The sequence below is a fragment of the Impatiens glandulifera genome, chromosome 5, assembly GCF_907164915.1.
Source record: "Impatiens glandulifera chromosome 5, dImpGla2.1, whole genome shotgun sequence".
NCBI lineage: Eukaryota > Viridiplantae > Streptophyta > Magnoliopsida > Ericales > Balsaminaceae > Impatiens > Impatiens glandulifera.
The window spans coordinates 30,595,969-30,610,360 of NC_061866.1; the positions used below are offsets into that span (position 1 = coordinate 30,595,969).

General features: G+C 33.2%; 1 protein-coding gene across 1 annotated transcript; it reads left to right on the forward strand.

Annotated features, from left to right (window-relative positions):
- The first annotated feature begins 1,669 nt into the window (after positions 1-1,669).
- On the forward strand, positions 1,670-13,485 carry LOC124939206 (DNA mismatch repair protein MSH3). Its single transcript, XM_047479710.1, has 13 exons — positions 1,670-2,759; positions 3,067-3,258; positions 3,388-3,552; positions 3,653-3,751; positions 3,864-4,118; positions 4,857-5,102; positions 5,188-5,319; positions 6,223-6,483; positions 6,627-6,698; positions 8,702-8,851; positions 9,153-9,635; positions 12,615-12,923; positions 13,477-13,485. Exons 1-13 carry the CDS (start codon positions 1,761-1,763, stop codon positions 13,483-13,485), a joined length of 3,372 nt encoding a protein of 1,123 aa, XP_047335666.1. The 5' UTR covers positions 1,670-1,760.
- Positions 13,486-14,392: the final 907 nt, after the last annotated feature.

Below are 14,392 nucleotides of genomic sequence, written 5' to 3' on the forward strand. Positions count from 1 at the left end.
CAATGTCCATGTTTTGGTTTTATTCCACTATATGAATAATAAGAAAACTATTGACAAGCTCTTTACACTTCAATAAAACCAAAAATCTCATTTTTTATGTCAAAATTGTTTGGGTTTGAATAGAATATCATCCCAAATGAATGACACGTCTGGATGATGTTATAACTGATTTTGGGAGCTACATGAAGCTTCCCATGACCTTGAATCACTAGATCAGGGCCCCTGTTAAAAACATCAAAAGTTAGTTTGATATTCTTGATGACCAAGGCGGTTAGCCCAAGACTAACCTCCGACCGAGAAAACCTAGCCCAAGTTTAGCAATAAATTAACCCACACTCAATTTCCGACCGAGAAAACCTAGTTCAGGGTTACCCAGAAGTTAGCTCAGGTTCGATTTTTGATCGAGGAAATGTAGCCCAAGGCTAACTTAGGACCGCTGAATTTTCTACATCTGACCGAGGATCCTCGCATCCGTCCAAGAGCCTCTAGCACATTAGCAACTTGACCGAGAGATCTCGACCCCAGACCGAGGGCTTTTGGCTCGGAACAAATGGAATTCGCATTAGGACTGAGAACATCGATCCTAAGGTCTGTTAGGATCCACTTTTATTTTTCAAAATAAATTTTTAATTTTGAAACTTAAATTATTTTCTAAAAATATGAAAAAATTAGAAAATAATTTCAAAATATTTTAATAATATTTTCTCAATAAATATTTTGATAAGGGTTTGTTTGAGATTTATTTTTAAATCCTAATATCTTCAACTGATAATCTTCAGGTACACTCCTCATCAATCATTGTCATAAGTTACATGTACAATCATTTAAATATATTTGTTACAATTTTAAATACACGAAAATCCGTGCATGTCCAGGACCGGAAAATAATTGATTAAATAAAACATTATACAACCAATTTTCCAAAAGTCAAGATTTTTTAAAGTAGAGACCGTTTTTAACATGTACATAAGATGCGCGAAAGCTCTTTTCCGAGTATCACCAAACTACGAATCAAGAAGAAACTTTGATCAAAAATATGTATACTGATTTTCAAAATCAATTAGCGACTCTTATCAAATAAATAATATTTTAAATTAATTATTTTAAATTATTTTAAATACATTTTTCTTTAATCAAATTATAATTTGATTATTTTAAATCTAAAAATATATTTAAAATTGATAAAAAATTAATTATTATTATAATTATTTCAAAAAGGTCATATCACATATTTTTACAAATTTTTTAAAATAATATTTTATTCAAAAAGATTTATGACACACAAATGAATGTTAAAATTTTTCAAATATCGACAAAGATTTTCGGGGATTTGGATTATAATAAGAATAATAAGAATGATTGATTCTTATTATTTCATAAGTAAGAATACTTTATTTATTTATTTATTTTTTTTAAGATTTTGAATCCATTCAAATTGAATGACATATGATTACTTACATACATCAATTTGTTAGATTCTTTTATTTTAATATATATATTTTTTTAGAAAAAGTGTTATTCATATATTTTAATGTTAATTTGAAGAGAAAAAACATTGATATTTATATTGGAAACAGTTTAAAAAATCAAACAGAAAAATCATTAACACAATAGTTTAGTGAAGTATATGAGACTTGATGAATAGTTTCAGGGCTTATTTTAAAGTTTAATGCCAGGCGCGCGAAAGCACAAACTGCCCGAAGGCTAACAGTCGGTGAGTTTAGCAAAAATAGAAACAGAGATTTGTTCCTATAGCTTCCATGGCGAAGCAGAAGAAGCAACAAGTCATTTCCCGCTTTTTCTCTCCAAAGGTTTCAACTTCATCTTCATCTCCATCACCAGTTCAAACTCCAGCATCTCCATCGCCAAAGATCTCCGCCGTCGTCTCTTTCTCTCCAGCCAAACGTCTCCAAAATACCTTAATCTCTATCCCCAATCCCAAACCTTCAAAATCCCTAAAGCTTGACAATGAATGTTCCCAGCGTTCTGAACCATCTAAATGCCCCCATCATAACCTCTCCCCTCACACACAAAACCCTATCCCTCCTCTTCCAAATCCCACTCTTCATCAGAGGTTTCTTCAGAAACTTCTCGAACCCCCCAAGGAGGAAACTAGAGAATCATTCTCTTCCAATCAGAACTACACTCCTCTAGAGCAACAGATTGTTGATTTGAAGTCGAAGTACCCAGATGTTCTTTTGATGGTCGAAGTTGGTTACAGGTATCGTTTCTTTGGTGAAGATGCTGAAGCGGCGGCTAGAGTTTTGGGAATATACGCACATATGAATCACAATTTCTTGACTGCGAGTATTCCAACCTTCCGGTTGAATGTTCATCTGAGGAGGCTAGTGGGTGCTGGATACAAGGTGGGAGTTGTAAAGCAGACTGAAACTGCAGCGATTAAGGCTCATGGGTCTAACCGTTTGGGGCCATTTTGTCGTGGATTGTCCGCATTGTACACAAAAGCCACGTTAGAGGCGTCTGAGGACATCGAAGGCTCAGAAGAGGGTTGTGGGCAGTCTAATAACTATTTAGTTTGTGTGGTGGAGAAGGAGCTGGCTGTTGAGAATGTAAAATGTGGAACTGAGAATGTGTTTGATGTGAGAATTGGGATTGTGGCAGTGGAAATTTCTACTGGAGATGTTGTTCATGGAGACTTCAATGATAATTTTCTAAGGTCTGGACTTGAGGCCATCATTATGAGTTTGTCTCCTGCTGAGTTATTAATTGGGAATCCTCTCTCCAAACAGACAGAGAAGGTAGTTTCTGTCCATGTTTGTATTTTGGTTTATGCTATTTTTTAATTCTCGCATTCATGAACCCTAGAACACAGTTTCCTAAGTCGAACAAGGCTTCACCCATTTCGTTGATCAGTATTTTCTTTATATTTCTCATATAAGCAGGAATTCGTTCCATTATGCATCCATGTAAGCTTTAGTGGCAATTATTTTGATTTCCATGCAATCTGAATGAAATTTAATGATCCTAAGTTAACTACCTTTTATTTGGTACAGCAGTTATTGTGATTGCACTGATTAGAATATCTGTTACATTTCCTTCCTACAGTTGTTGCTGGCGTATGCTGGACCTGCATCAAACATCCGTGTGGAGCGCACCTCAAAAGACAGGTTCTGTGATGGTGGGGCATTAGCTGAAGTGCTTTCACTGTATGAAACCGTGAATGATAATACCTTAATTGACCATGAACAAGAAGAGAATGGTCTAGAAGACCAAAGTTGTGATCGTGCAGAAATAAAGGTTATAAAAAAAAATGCCTTATCCGTAGCTTAATTAATAAATATCTATTTTAGCTATGTTTATGCTTCAAATAATTATTGCCACTTTTTCCCTCAATATTTTTAATATTAACATTCTTTTACATTCAAGGAAATCATGGCTATCTCAGAATTGGCTATCCAAGCATTTGCTTTACTTGTTAACCACCTAAAACAATTTGGTTTCGAACGAATTCTGTGTTCTGGAGCTTCATTTCGGCCCTTGACAAGCAAGATGGAGATGACTCTTTCTGCTAATGCACTTCAACAGCTACAGGTATCAAGATCCTTATCATTCCATTGATTAATGTTACGTTATTTGCCTTCTGCTTTATTGTACTTGAATCTGACATATAGTTGTTGTGAAATGGCATTAGATCTTCAAAAATAGTTCTGATGGCTCGGAGTCGGGTTCCTTGATGCAGTGTTTGAATCACACTCTTACTATATTTGGATCAAGGCTTCTTAGACACTGGGTAGGAGATTTTCAATAATTTTATTCTACAAGTTTACTTACTGTCGTATATTTTCCCAGTTACGAGTTGTTGAATTGAGTTTTTTTCCCTACTTTTTTTTGTTTATGTGCAGATATCTCACCCTTTATGTGAACAAAACTTGATATGTGCTCGTCTTGATGCTGTATCTGAGATTGCTGATTCTATGGCTTCTTGTGGAGGAGCTTCATATAAAATTTGCAATGCTGACTTAGATGATTCAGACGTCAGAGTTGCGCATCCCCGGCTTGGTTATTTGCTCTCTTCGGTGTTAACCTCACTAGGAAGATCGCTTGATATTCAGCGTGGAATAACTAGAATATTTCATCAAACTGCCAATGTATCAGAGGTTGAACGAATATCCCATTCCCATTTTTTTAAATACATTCTGGTTGCTTCATATGCATCCGTGGTTCATCTCCTTTCTGCCTCCCTTCCTCCTCAATTCTTAACCTTTTGTAGTCCTTTGCTAGCATCATCATTAAAATGATCACAATGGCAATACAGTTCAAAACTGAAATCAAACAATATCAAATGGTCATGATGGATATCTGTCATTACTCTAGAATATCCTCTATTTCCAATGGGTTACGCCTCCCTCTGTTGTGGACTATCGAGCTTAATGGATTGGATGGTGCACTCGGTCAATCATTAGCCCTGAATGGAAGCTCATCCCCCTCATTCTATGGTGACCGAGTGCACCTTCCAATCCATTAACCCCAAAAGTCCACAACAGAGGGAGGCGTAACCCCCCTCATTCTATGATGAATGATCTGGAATAGTGCAATAGAAGGATACATTCAGATGAAAGAGAGTGGAGAAAGAAAGGATCAAGGGCTTCTTTCTTCACTCACTTAGATTCAATTCTTCTGTTGTCCCTCTTTTTACATAGATTCAATAGTAAGGCATCAACAATCAAGCTATAGTTTCAAAATATGGAATTGATTCATCTTCTGTATGTATAATGCATGCTTTGTTGAACTCTATATAAGGTCTCAAACATTGCAAGAAAATTGGTTCTGTAAGGAAGCAGTTGTTTTGGTTGTATCTATTATTTATGTTGCTTCATATTGACTTTGTGATACAGTTTGTGACTGTTATTCAAGCTATTCTAGATGCTGGGAAGCAGCTTCAACAGCTTCCTATTGAAGAAATGAATGAAGGTGAGAATGGGGCCATTCACTCTGCCCTGTTGAAAAAGTTGATTCTGGCAGCATCTTCATCCAGTTTAATCAGCAATGCAGCAACACTTTTATCTTGCCTTAACAAAGAAGCTGCATACAAGGGGGATCTTCCAAACATATTTATTACTTCCAGTGAACAATTTCCAGAGGTTTTCTTGACATTCTCACGCATTTAATTTTGTGATTCTTTTCTTGTGTGGCTTCCATTAAGTTTCTTGTGCACCTGGAATACAGGTTGAGAAAGCTCAAACATCAATTAAAGTGGTTGAAGGAAAATTAAGTTCATCAATTGGTGCTTATCGCAAGCAGCTTAAGATGCGAAATTTAGAGTTCATATGTGTCTCTGGAGTCACGCATCTTATCGAGGTATAGTTCAGTTTGAATATGATCTATTTCATGCTCTACAATTGTAACCGTTTGTCCATTGCCTGGCTTAATATCTATTGGGTAGTAGTTCATTACGTCTTGTGAATATATTCTTATTCTTATTAGCATTTAAATTATCTTAAAAAGCGTCTGTTAGACATATTTACAAAAGATTAAGGAGATAAGCGCCAACTTCAATGTGCTTGTTAAAGAATTTGGTCTGAACAAAGTCAACTTTCCTCGCCATCATCACTTCATAAGCAAAAGTTAAAACAAACTAATCCCAAGAGATCCAAGGGTACAAATGCACAGATTAAGACAAGCTTACAGCTTTTGTACATTGAATCGGATAAATATATTGAAGACAATGAAGTAGTACACCATTCTATGAGAAGACATGCCAAATACATCATTTTAACAAACTAAAATTTGATTTTGTGACTAGATATAGTGAATAGGAAGTTGTGACTTGTTAGAGATAATGAATGGGAGGTCATGTGTGTGTGCCTTTGCAATCTTTTATCTTGTAGCCCATAGAACAATGGTTAGGGTTCTATTATAGTATCTTGTATAATAAAATATCTTCTATATTTTAGCAATTTGTATGTAATCGTACATGAGGTAAGGAAGAGAATTTGCACATTTATTTGCTTGCATATGAAAATTCTAGTTCCAGTTAACGGGCAATTAGTTTCATCTTGTTGGATCATATATAACATGCATATTTCATTCATAAACTACAAAGCCAAAGATTATACTAAACAAGTCTTAAGTGCTTGTCTATTATTTATTTCTCTATTTGGTTCAGGGTTTTCTATGTTGACCTTATAAACATCTCAATATTAATTTATTCCAATGCAGCTAATTTGTCTGTCCCTCTCATTCGTTGTAGCATCATTGCAGATTCCATCAGATGTAAAGGTACCTTCAAACTGGGTGAAGGTGAATAGTACAAAAAAGACAGTACGTTACCATCCTCCAGAAGTGCTTTCCACTTTGAACCAATTATCTTTAGCGAAAGAAGAGCTCGCTGCTGTCAGCCGTTCTGCTTGGGAAGCTTTTCTGAAGGCATTTGGTAAATACTATGCTGAATTTCATTCTGCCATTCAAGCACTGGCTACCTTGGACTGCTTACATTCTCTTGCTTTTCTTTCAAGAAATAAGGTAATACAAATGGGCTTCCTTTTCTTTTTCAAATGGCCATGAAGGCTAGAACCCACGACCTTGCAATCATGGGTTTCCTTATTTCTAATATTAATTTTATGAAATTTTCTATGGAATTGATTCTCTGAACTTATTTTCTGTAGAATTATGTCCGCCCCATTTTTGTAAAGGATACTGATCCCGTGCAGATACAAATTTGTTCTGGTCGTAATCCGGTATGTGTACATTTTATGAATATATTTTTTATGTATCAAATATATAATTTATGAGGTCTTTTTAATTATACTGTAAAGATATAATTTATAATCAAAATATAACACATTGTGAACTAATAAATTGACAATCATACTCATTATTTGTAGTTAGTGTTTTCTGAAATTTCACTTTTTAATTTATTTTTTTTAGATAATTTGTTATGTTGGTCAATATATAAGTGAATTGCATGCTAGACTTGGTTATAACTCAAAATTAATGTTAATTATCTATATATTACTCTAAAATTTTGAGAACACATTAACTAAGAAATATCTTTTAATAAGATAAACTCAACAATTAATTAACAAGATAACCATATTTAAAGTGTAATAAACAATAATCAAGTATTAAAAAAGTGTGATTAATATGTGTTGTTTTTTTTTTTTTGAGAACGCTGGGTTCCGCTACTCCTATGGAGTGCGACTAATCCCCGCGGGTTAAGTAAATAGCCCGCAAACATACTTAACCAATTAACCAAGCGCAGAACTTGCCGCCTGACGGGCTCGAACCCAGGACCTCATGGAGGCCTAGGGGATATCCACCTCTTGTTGCCACTAGGCTAGAAGAGGGGATAAATGGGATAACGGATTAAGTATGTAGCCCGCAAACACACTTAATCATTTAACCAGGCGTAGAACTTACCGCCCGACGGGCTCAAACCCAGGAACTTAGGGTTGGTATCCACCTCTTTTTGCCGCTAATAATTATTGTTTTATATTCAATTATGATAATTGCTCAAAATTTATTTATTTTATCAGTAAACTACTCATATTTACAAATCTTTATGTGAACCAAAGCTCTAATAGTAAATAACATTTTCAGTTAGAAATCTTAATAGTTCATACCTTACTAATATATTTTGTTTGAGCCAAGTAGGTTCGAACCACCGTGATCTTCTGCTTAGGAAGAAGACACTCTAAGCATTTAAGCTTCACTACAGTGGACGAACTAGCAAGATTTCACTTAAGAAAAAATAAAATATTTTTTGCTAAAGATATTTAGAAAAAAATTATTTTTCTACGTGAATTCTTGCTAGTCCGGCCAAATAGTTTCTACTTATGAAAAGAAGGATAATGAAATAATAGATCGACCTGACTAGTGAGGCCATATAAGTTTCTATTACGAAAACTATGAATAATGAAGAACTAAATAACCAAAACAATCTCGAACATAGATCCAAAGCATAAATTAATCATTCAAACTCCTATCATTTAAAAAATAGAAATTCTCTTTCCAAAGTTATATATAATTTCTTGAAAATAATATTAAACAGGACACTGAAACTGTAATCCATATTTCAGTTATAAAAATGACATAAACTAATATACTATGACAACTCTACTTAAGGGATCTAGTAAATTATCTATTAGTATAGGATAAAAATCCTATTGATTTAATAGTGGAAAAGCAATAAAATTAATTGATATGTCTTTAATAATAAATTCTCCAAGTTGATAAAAAGTTTAAAATCCCTTTTTCTCCTTCTTCATAATTTTGCTTCCTCTTAAATTATTATTGATAATAGTTTCTTGTAATTAATTAATTTAGTTTAAAGACAATATCTCCCTATATTACTCGTTTACCAACAATTTTGTTTTTTTGAATTTATAAAGCTAGCTCTACCCCCCACATTTATGACCCCCACATTTCAACTTAAGGCGATTTGTGTGAGAATCAAACCTGTGCTTTTGGTTTTTTAGTTGACGACTTTTTCCACTTGAGCTACCCTAGTTGGTTATCGTTTACCAATAAAAAATGGTAAAAAAGTTATTAGTATGCAAGCCTAACTTTTTTTTTATTTACTTCTCTTTTAGTTATATGTACTTGACTGAATATTATATAAAATATTTTATTATATTTTATATCCACACTTTTTTAGTATTAGCTATTTAATGAAGTTGAAACAGTTGAGTTAGATATCTCTGAGTCCTTTCTATGGACTGAAGTGAGTTAGCTTTTGCAGATTCTAGAGACTTTAATACATGACAGTGTTGTCCCAAATGATACACATTTGCATGCGGGTAAAGAATGCTGTCAGATAGTGACGGGTCCAAACATGGGAGGGAAAAGTTGTTATATTCGTCAAGTTGGCCTCATTTGTATCATGGCTCAGGTTTGGTTCAGCATTGTATTCCCATATCAGTATGCTTATGTTAGTTTCATTTGGGTTTTCTATTGTGATTCTTCTAGAGCTCATTCCAATGTCCAATGTCCAATGCTCAATTTCTGAATTCTCTGGTTCATTATCATGTAATTGTGGATCCCATTTCCTTAGTCATTCATTGAACCTCCGCTATCATCAATTGATTCCATATTTTTTTTTTGTTTATTCATGATATTTAAGTTTGAAAACTGATTCTTTCTTTATTCCTTAAGGTTTTGTATGTTCTGAATGCTTGATTTCATTCCTCCAGATTGGTTCATTTGTTCCAGCTGCCTCTGCAAATCTGCATGTACTTGATGGCATCTACACACGTATTGGTGCATCTGATAGTATTCAGAAAGGAAGGAGTACCTTCTTTGAGGAGCTGAGTGAGGCATCCAGCATAATTCACAATTGCACAGCCCGTTCTTTGGTCATTATCGATGAACTTGGGAGAGGCACCAGTACCCATGATGGCGTAGCGATTGCTTATGCTACTTTACATTATCTTCTGCAGGAGAAAAAATGCATGATACTCTTTGTCACCCATTATCCAAAGATTGTAGAGATTAAGAATGAATTTATTGGTTCTGTTGCGGCATACCATGTTTCCTACATGACATCACAGAATAAAATGGAGAGCAAAGAACAGAAGGGTGAGAAAATTAGTCAGGAAATGGTTACCTACCTTTATAAGCTTGTCCCTGGTGCCACAGAGAAGACATTTGGACATAAGGTCGCACAGCTTGCTCAGGTCAGCCTTCCCTTCAAAAGAAGTAATTTTCATTTGAGAAATATTTACAGCATAGTGGGTGTTATCTCACCTACGAGTGTTTATTAACCAACTTAAACCTCCTAATTCTCTAGTAGTTACCCAACTGAACTGAAACGCAAAGAACTGCCAGCCACTAATAATCACTATTTTGAGAACTAAAAATTTCAAAATCAACCCCATTGTGGTAGTTCAAGTGGAAAGATAAACTGAAGGTCTCAAATTTGATTCCCAGTAAGAATGCCTGATTTAAGTTGGGGTCTAGCTTCTTCAAAAATAAACCCTAGTCGCAATAAAAATTCCATCAATTACCAAAAATGTTATTTCTTTGTTGATTCTCTTCATTGTGCGTTTCAGCGATATTTCTTGAGTCGCTAGTCAATAGAGATTGAGTTCGCTGCGAAGTTGAGATAAATCCTTCCGTGGATAGGAAATATTTTGGCTATTGACTATGTGTGTGATGTATTTGGATTCTAGATAATTGGTAGCTATATGCCAGGGAAGATCTATGCAAATGCTTGTATAAATGAATTGAAAAGTAACACGAGGGCTAAGAAGAAGAAAACAAATCAGATATGGAGAACTAGCTCAGAAGACCTGATCTGTGTTGAGAATGTTAGCATAACAATTATTGTTATTAGCTTATCTTGTTAACAAGGATATTTGGATCTTTTCTCCTACCCTAATGTTCCCTACTATAAAAACGATTTATGTTGGTTTCTTTTTTGTTAAGTTATTATATTGAATACCTTTGCTGCTCCTTCTCTAGATTTCTCTCAAAATTAGATCTAGATTATCAAAGAAAATTCCATTTGTTTTGTTTTTTTTGTAAATGATGAGGGTGTAAATACTCGAACTCATGACAATGAGGATATGACACATTAGTTACTACGCTCTACCAGTGAGCTTCCTTTATTTCTAGGTTCTAATGTTTAGGAAGATTATATCTCTATTTAGTTAGGACTTGTATATTAATTGAAATTGTAAGAATCAGTGTGATACGAAGTAAAATTAGGGTTTACAGATTTAGACGTTACATGAGAAAAGTGAAGAAAATATTCAATACATGAGATCTAGTATAAAGGAGAAGGAGATAAGCATAGGAGTGAGCAAACAAAAGATTTACCCGAACCCAAGTCCAATTCAAACCCAAATTGTGTAGTTTGGGTAGACATTTTGTTTTTTTTGGGTTCAATTTGGAAATGTTAGTCCAAAATAGGTTATCGCTATGGGAGTACCCAAACTACCCGTTTTTTTTTTTTAGTTTTTTAACAGAGAAATCTTAATTGTCAGATTAGTGGATAGAAAAAAACTGTAATCCGTAACTACAGGTTATGATTAGCAACAAATTAGGAGAGAAAAAAAGAAAGCTGTTGTTACTACAGATTGTGAATAGGAGCAGATTAAGGGATATAAAAAAAATTATAACAACAAAACTTAGTTCGGATTATCTAAACTAATCCATACTAATGAGTAGAATGGTTTGAATTATAGATTAGATAAATTTAGTTCGGGATGAGTATGGATTGGGTAAAATGAATCGATTTACCCGTTTGTTCACCCCTATATAAGCATGTCTGAACCAAAATATCAGACCAAAATATGTTATCGCTATGGGAGTATGTACCACTGTAAGATCGGGTATGTTCAGTACCATTAGGAGTATCAATATTTTCATCTCTTCCATTACCTCGCTGCCCTATTTATACTATTACTAAATAATCTAACAATATTAATCCCAGACAAGGCCCAACCGCCCGAGTACCATATTTTAAACCCTAACATGTATCAAAGTGATCCTAGGTAATCATATGTACATTTGTATTTAAAGGGTATTAACCCATTGAATAAACACTTTTATAATCTTCAAAATTTGCAATTGCTCAGACATTACGATTGAAATGACAACAATCCCAATTCCTCCCCAGAGTACAAAAAAAATGTAAAGATTTTCCTTACTTGATAATGAAGAATATGAATGGGGGATAAAGTTTCTTCAAGGAGTTTAGATGAGTATAGTGCAGAAATGTTAGCATGTTATATGGATTTTATATGTATTGTTGGTAGTGTATGTTTTGAGTTATTTTGTTTCTTGTCTCCATCCATCCTTTGGCATTATTGATATAATGCTTGAGATTGTATTTATTTTGATTCTCTATTTATCAATTTCTTCTTTTAACCTTTTTTTCTACCATTTGAATCGTTGTATGTAAGATACCGTTTATCAGTCTTGCAATTTGGATCATATAGGGCTAGGCTCAAAGGTTAAGATAATATGATGGTGTAGATATAATGACACGAACAATCCTCTTCTAGAAAGATTAGTTGTTAGAAGAAATATGAGAAAAATAGATAAATGATGTGAAATCTCAGCTTTAGCGAGAGACGTACAGGTTGCACAATGGGGTTAATACGACGGTCGGAAGCCTCAGGCGAGGCCCATGCCATGACAAGTTGTGATCTGCTTCGATATTAGCTCTTCCGACCATGAGCAATAATTACATGTTGTGCAACTCTTGAAATTACTTTTGACAATTTGATTTTGTTTTCAGTGTGGATGTTTGATTAACTTATGACAAATGGTGTCATAACTTGGATTGTTATGTTTTGTCGGAGAATCGAGTTTAAAGGAGTTAGCTTGGATTGTTATGTTTCTAGGTGTCATAACTTAGATTCATATCTTTCAGATAACTCTATAGGAAAAAGTAGATACATAATCGAGTTCTCTCATCTATACATTATAAATAGAGTTAGCTGAAAGATATGAATAGAGTTCTCTCATATAAGGATCAGGTTGTCCTTTTTCATCTCTTTCTTTGAAGTTTGAACTTATTTCAGTTATTTTATAAAATAAAACCCTAAACCCTAAAACACCTAGAATTGCACCACAATTCTAAAATATTCAAGATTTATTTCTTCTTAAAAGATATCCTTATTATCTTCTATTCTTGCATTTTGCAGCTTCCCGATTCATGCATTGATCGAGCCGTTATGATGTCTGCAAGGATGGAAAAACAAGCTGGCATGAGAGGGAAAGATCATTTAGAAATGCTGTTTAAAACAACAGAGGAAAGTGCAGTTAGCGAAGAAGAAGATGAAGCAAAACCAATCTACTCTTTCCATGCTAGACCTGATGATGCCTTAGTTGATAGTTACATGGATTTCTTTAGCAACATTAACTCTGCTATGAAAGATGATGATTTTTCCAAGAGCTTGCACTTTCTGAAGAATGCCCAAAAAATAGGAATCGAATTGGTTCAGCAGGAAAAGGTAATAAACTATCAGTCTATTTTATTTTTATTATTGAGTTAGAGCATTTTCGATCATTTAAACTAACTAGTGTTCTCACTTTAGGTGCTGAAATAATAATAATATGGTGATAAAACGGAAAAAAGTTGAAGATGCATGCAGTATCACACACTTTATATAAATATTTGCAAGGACACTATCCAGGTATGTTCGAAAACCCCCTTCCAGATTCTTTTATTTCGGCTTTGAATTTTATTTTGTCATGTGAAAGGGTTTTTTTATATTTTGTTTGTAAGGTTAACTTTTGTTGTAATGATCAAGGTAGTGTAGTTATGATGCTTGTAAGTGAGTTGGTATAGTCACCGAAATGAACATCCAAAATCTTAGAACTGTTATACAAAAATCAGTTCAAAATTTATGATACTAATTGAAAATCTTTCTTATTAACCAATAAAGGTCATATTTATCAATAATCCTTGTGGTAGTTTCATGTATTGGTTGATATTTTATTGTTAAGAATGGTGAATTGAAGTGATGTTCATGCTTAATCCAATAAGTATTTGGGTTCTGGCAGAAAACTTGAGTCAACAAATATAAAATTGTCATCAATATTTTGGTCTATTTAGATATAGAAAATAAGTCACTTTGTAACTACAATTGCAAGCTATTAGGGTTTGAATAACACTATTAGTTATGGATTCCATCTTTGCAACTTATAAAGTGTGCAAAAAAGAAATGAAAAAGTTGCAAAACTCACAAGATCATTGTAATACATTTTCATTAGAATTTCTATTTTAAATTTGCATATTTTACATCTCAATTTGTTATTTGTTGTGACTACAATTTTATTCTATTGCAAAAAAAATGTATTTTTTAAAACTATTTTAAACAATTTTTTAATGATTTAATTATCACTTAAATTGTTGGCAAATTTATGTTTCTTATAATTTCAATTTAAACGAGTTTTAATTAATTTTTTTAAAATAGAGAGTTCATGCAAAAGTAAAAAAATAATAAAATTGTTTTCAATAAATTTGAATTCTAGTTTACTTAAAACTAAAAAGTTGACTTATGAATTATGAAGAAACTTAAGTAATTGTACTATTCATAATTTGATCATATAGGTATTATATATTCTAAATGGTGTTAAATTTAAACACTTTCCTCTTCTTTTATTTTATTTTATTTTTATTTTTAGAATTATATCTCTTAGAAAAAAAAATAGGAGATAAGATTGATGATAATAACCAATGTTGATGAAAACAATATATATTTCGACATATTATTCTATAAGGTGGGATATCCTTTTAGTTTTCTAAAATAGAAAGAGAAATTAGACTTTGAACTTTGATAAATTCTGAAATGCTGCTCAATATAATTAGTATTTCCATTTATTATAAAAAAATTGTCTTAATATATAATTTCTCAATAATTTTAAAATTTAATCTAATCAATTAAATGTAACTGATAGCTTGATTTTCTAAATTTAA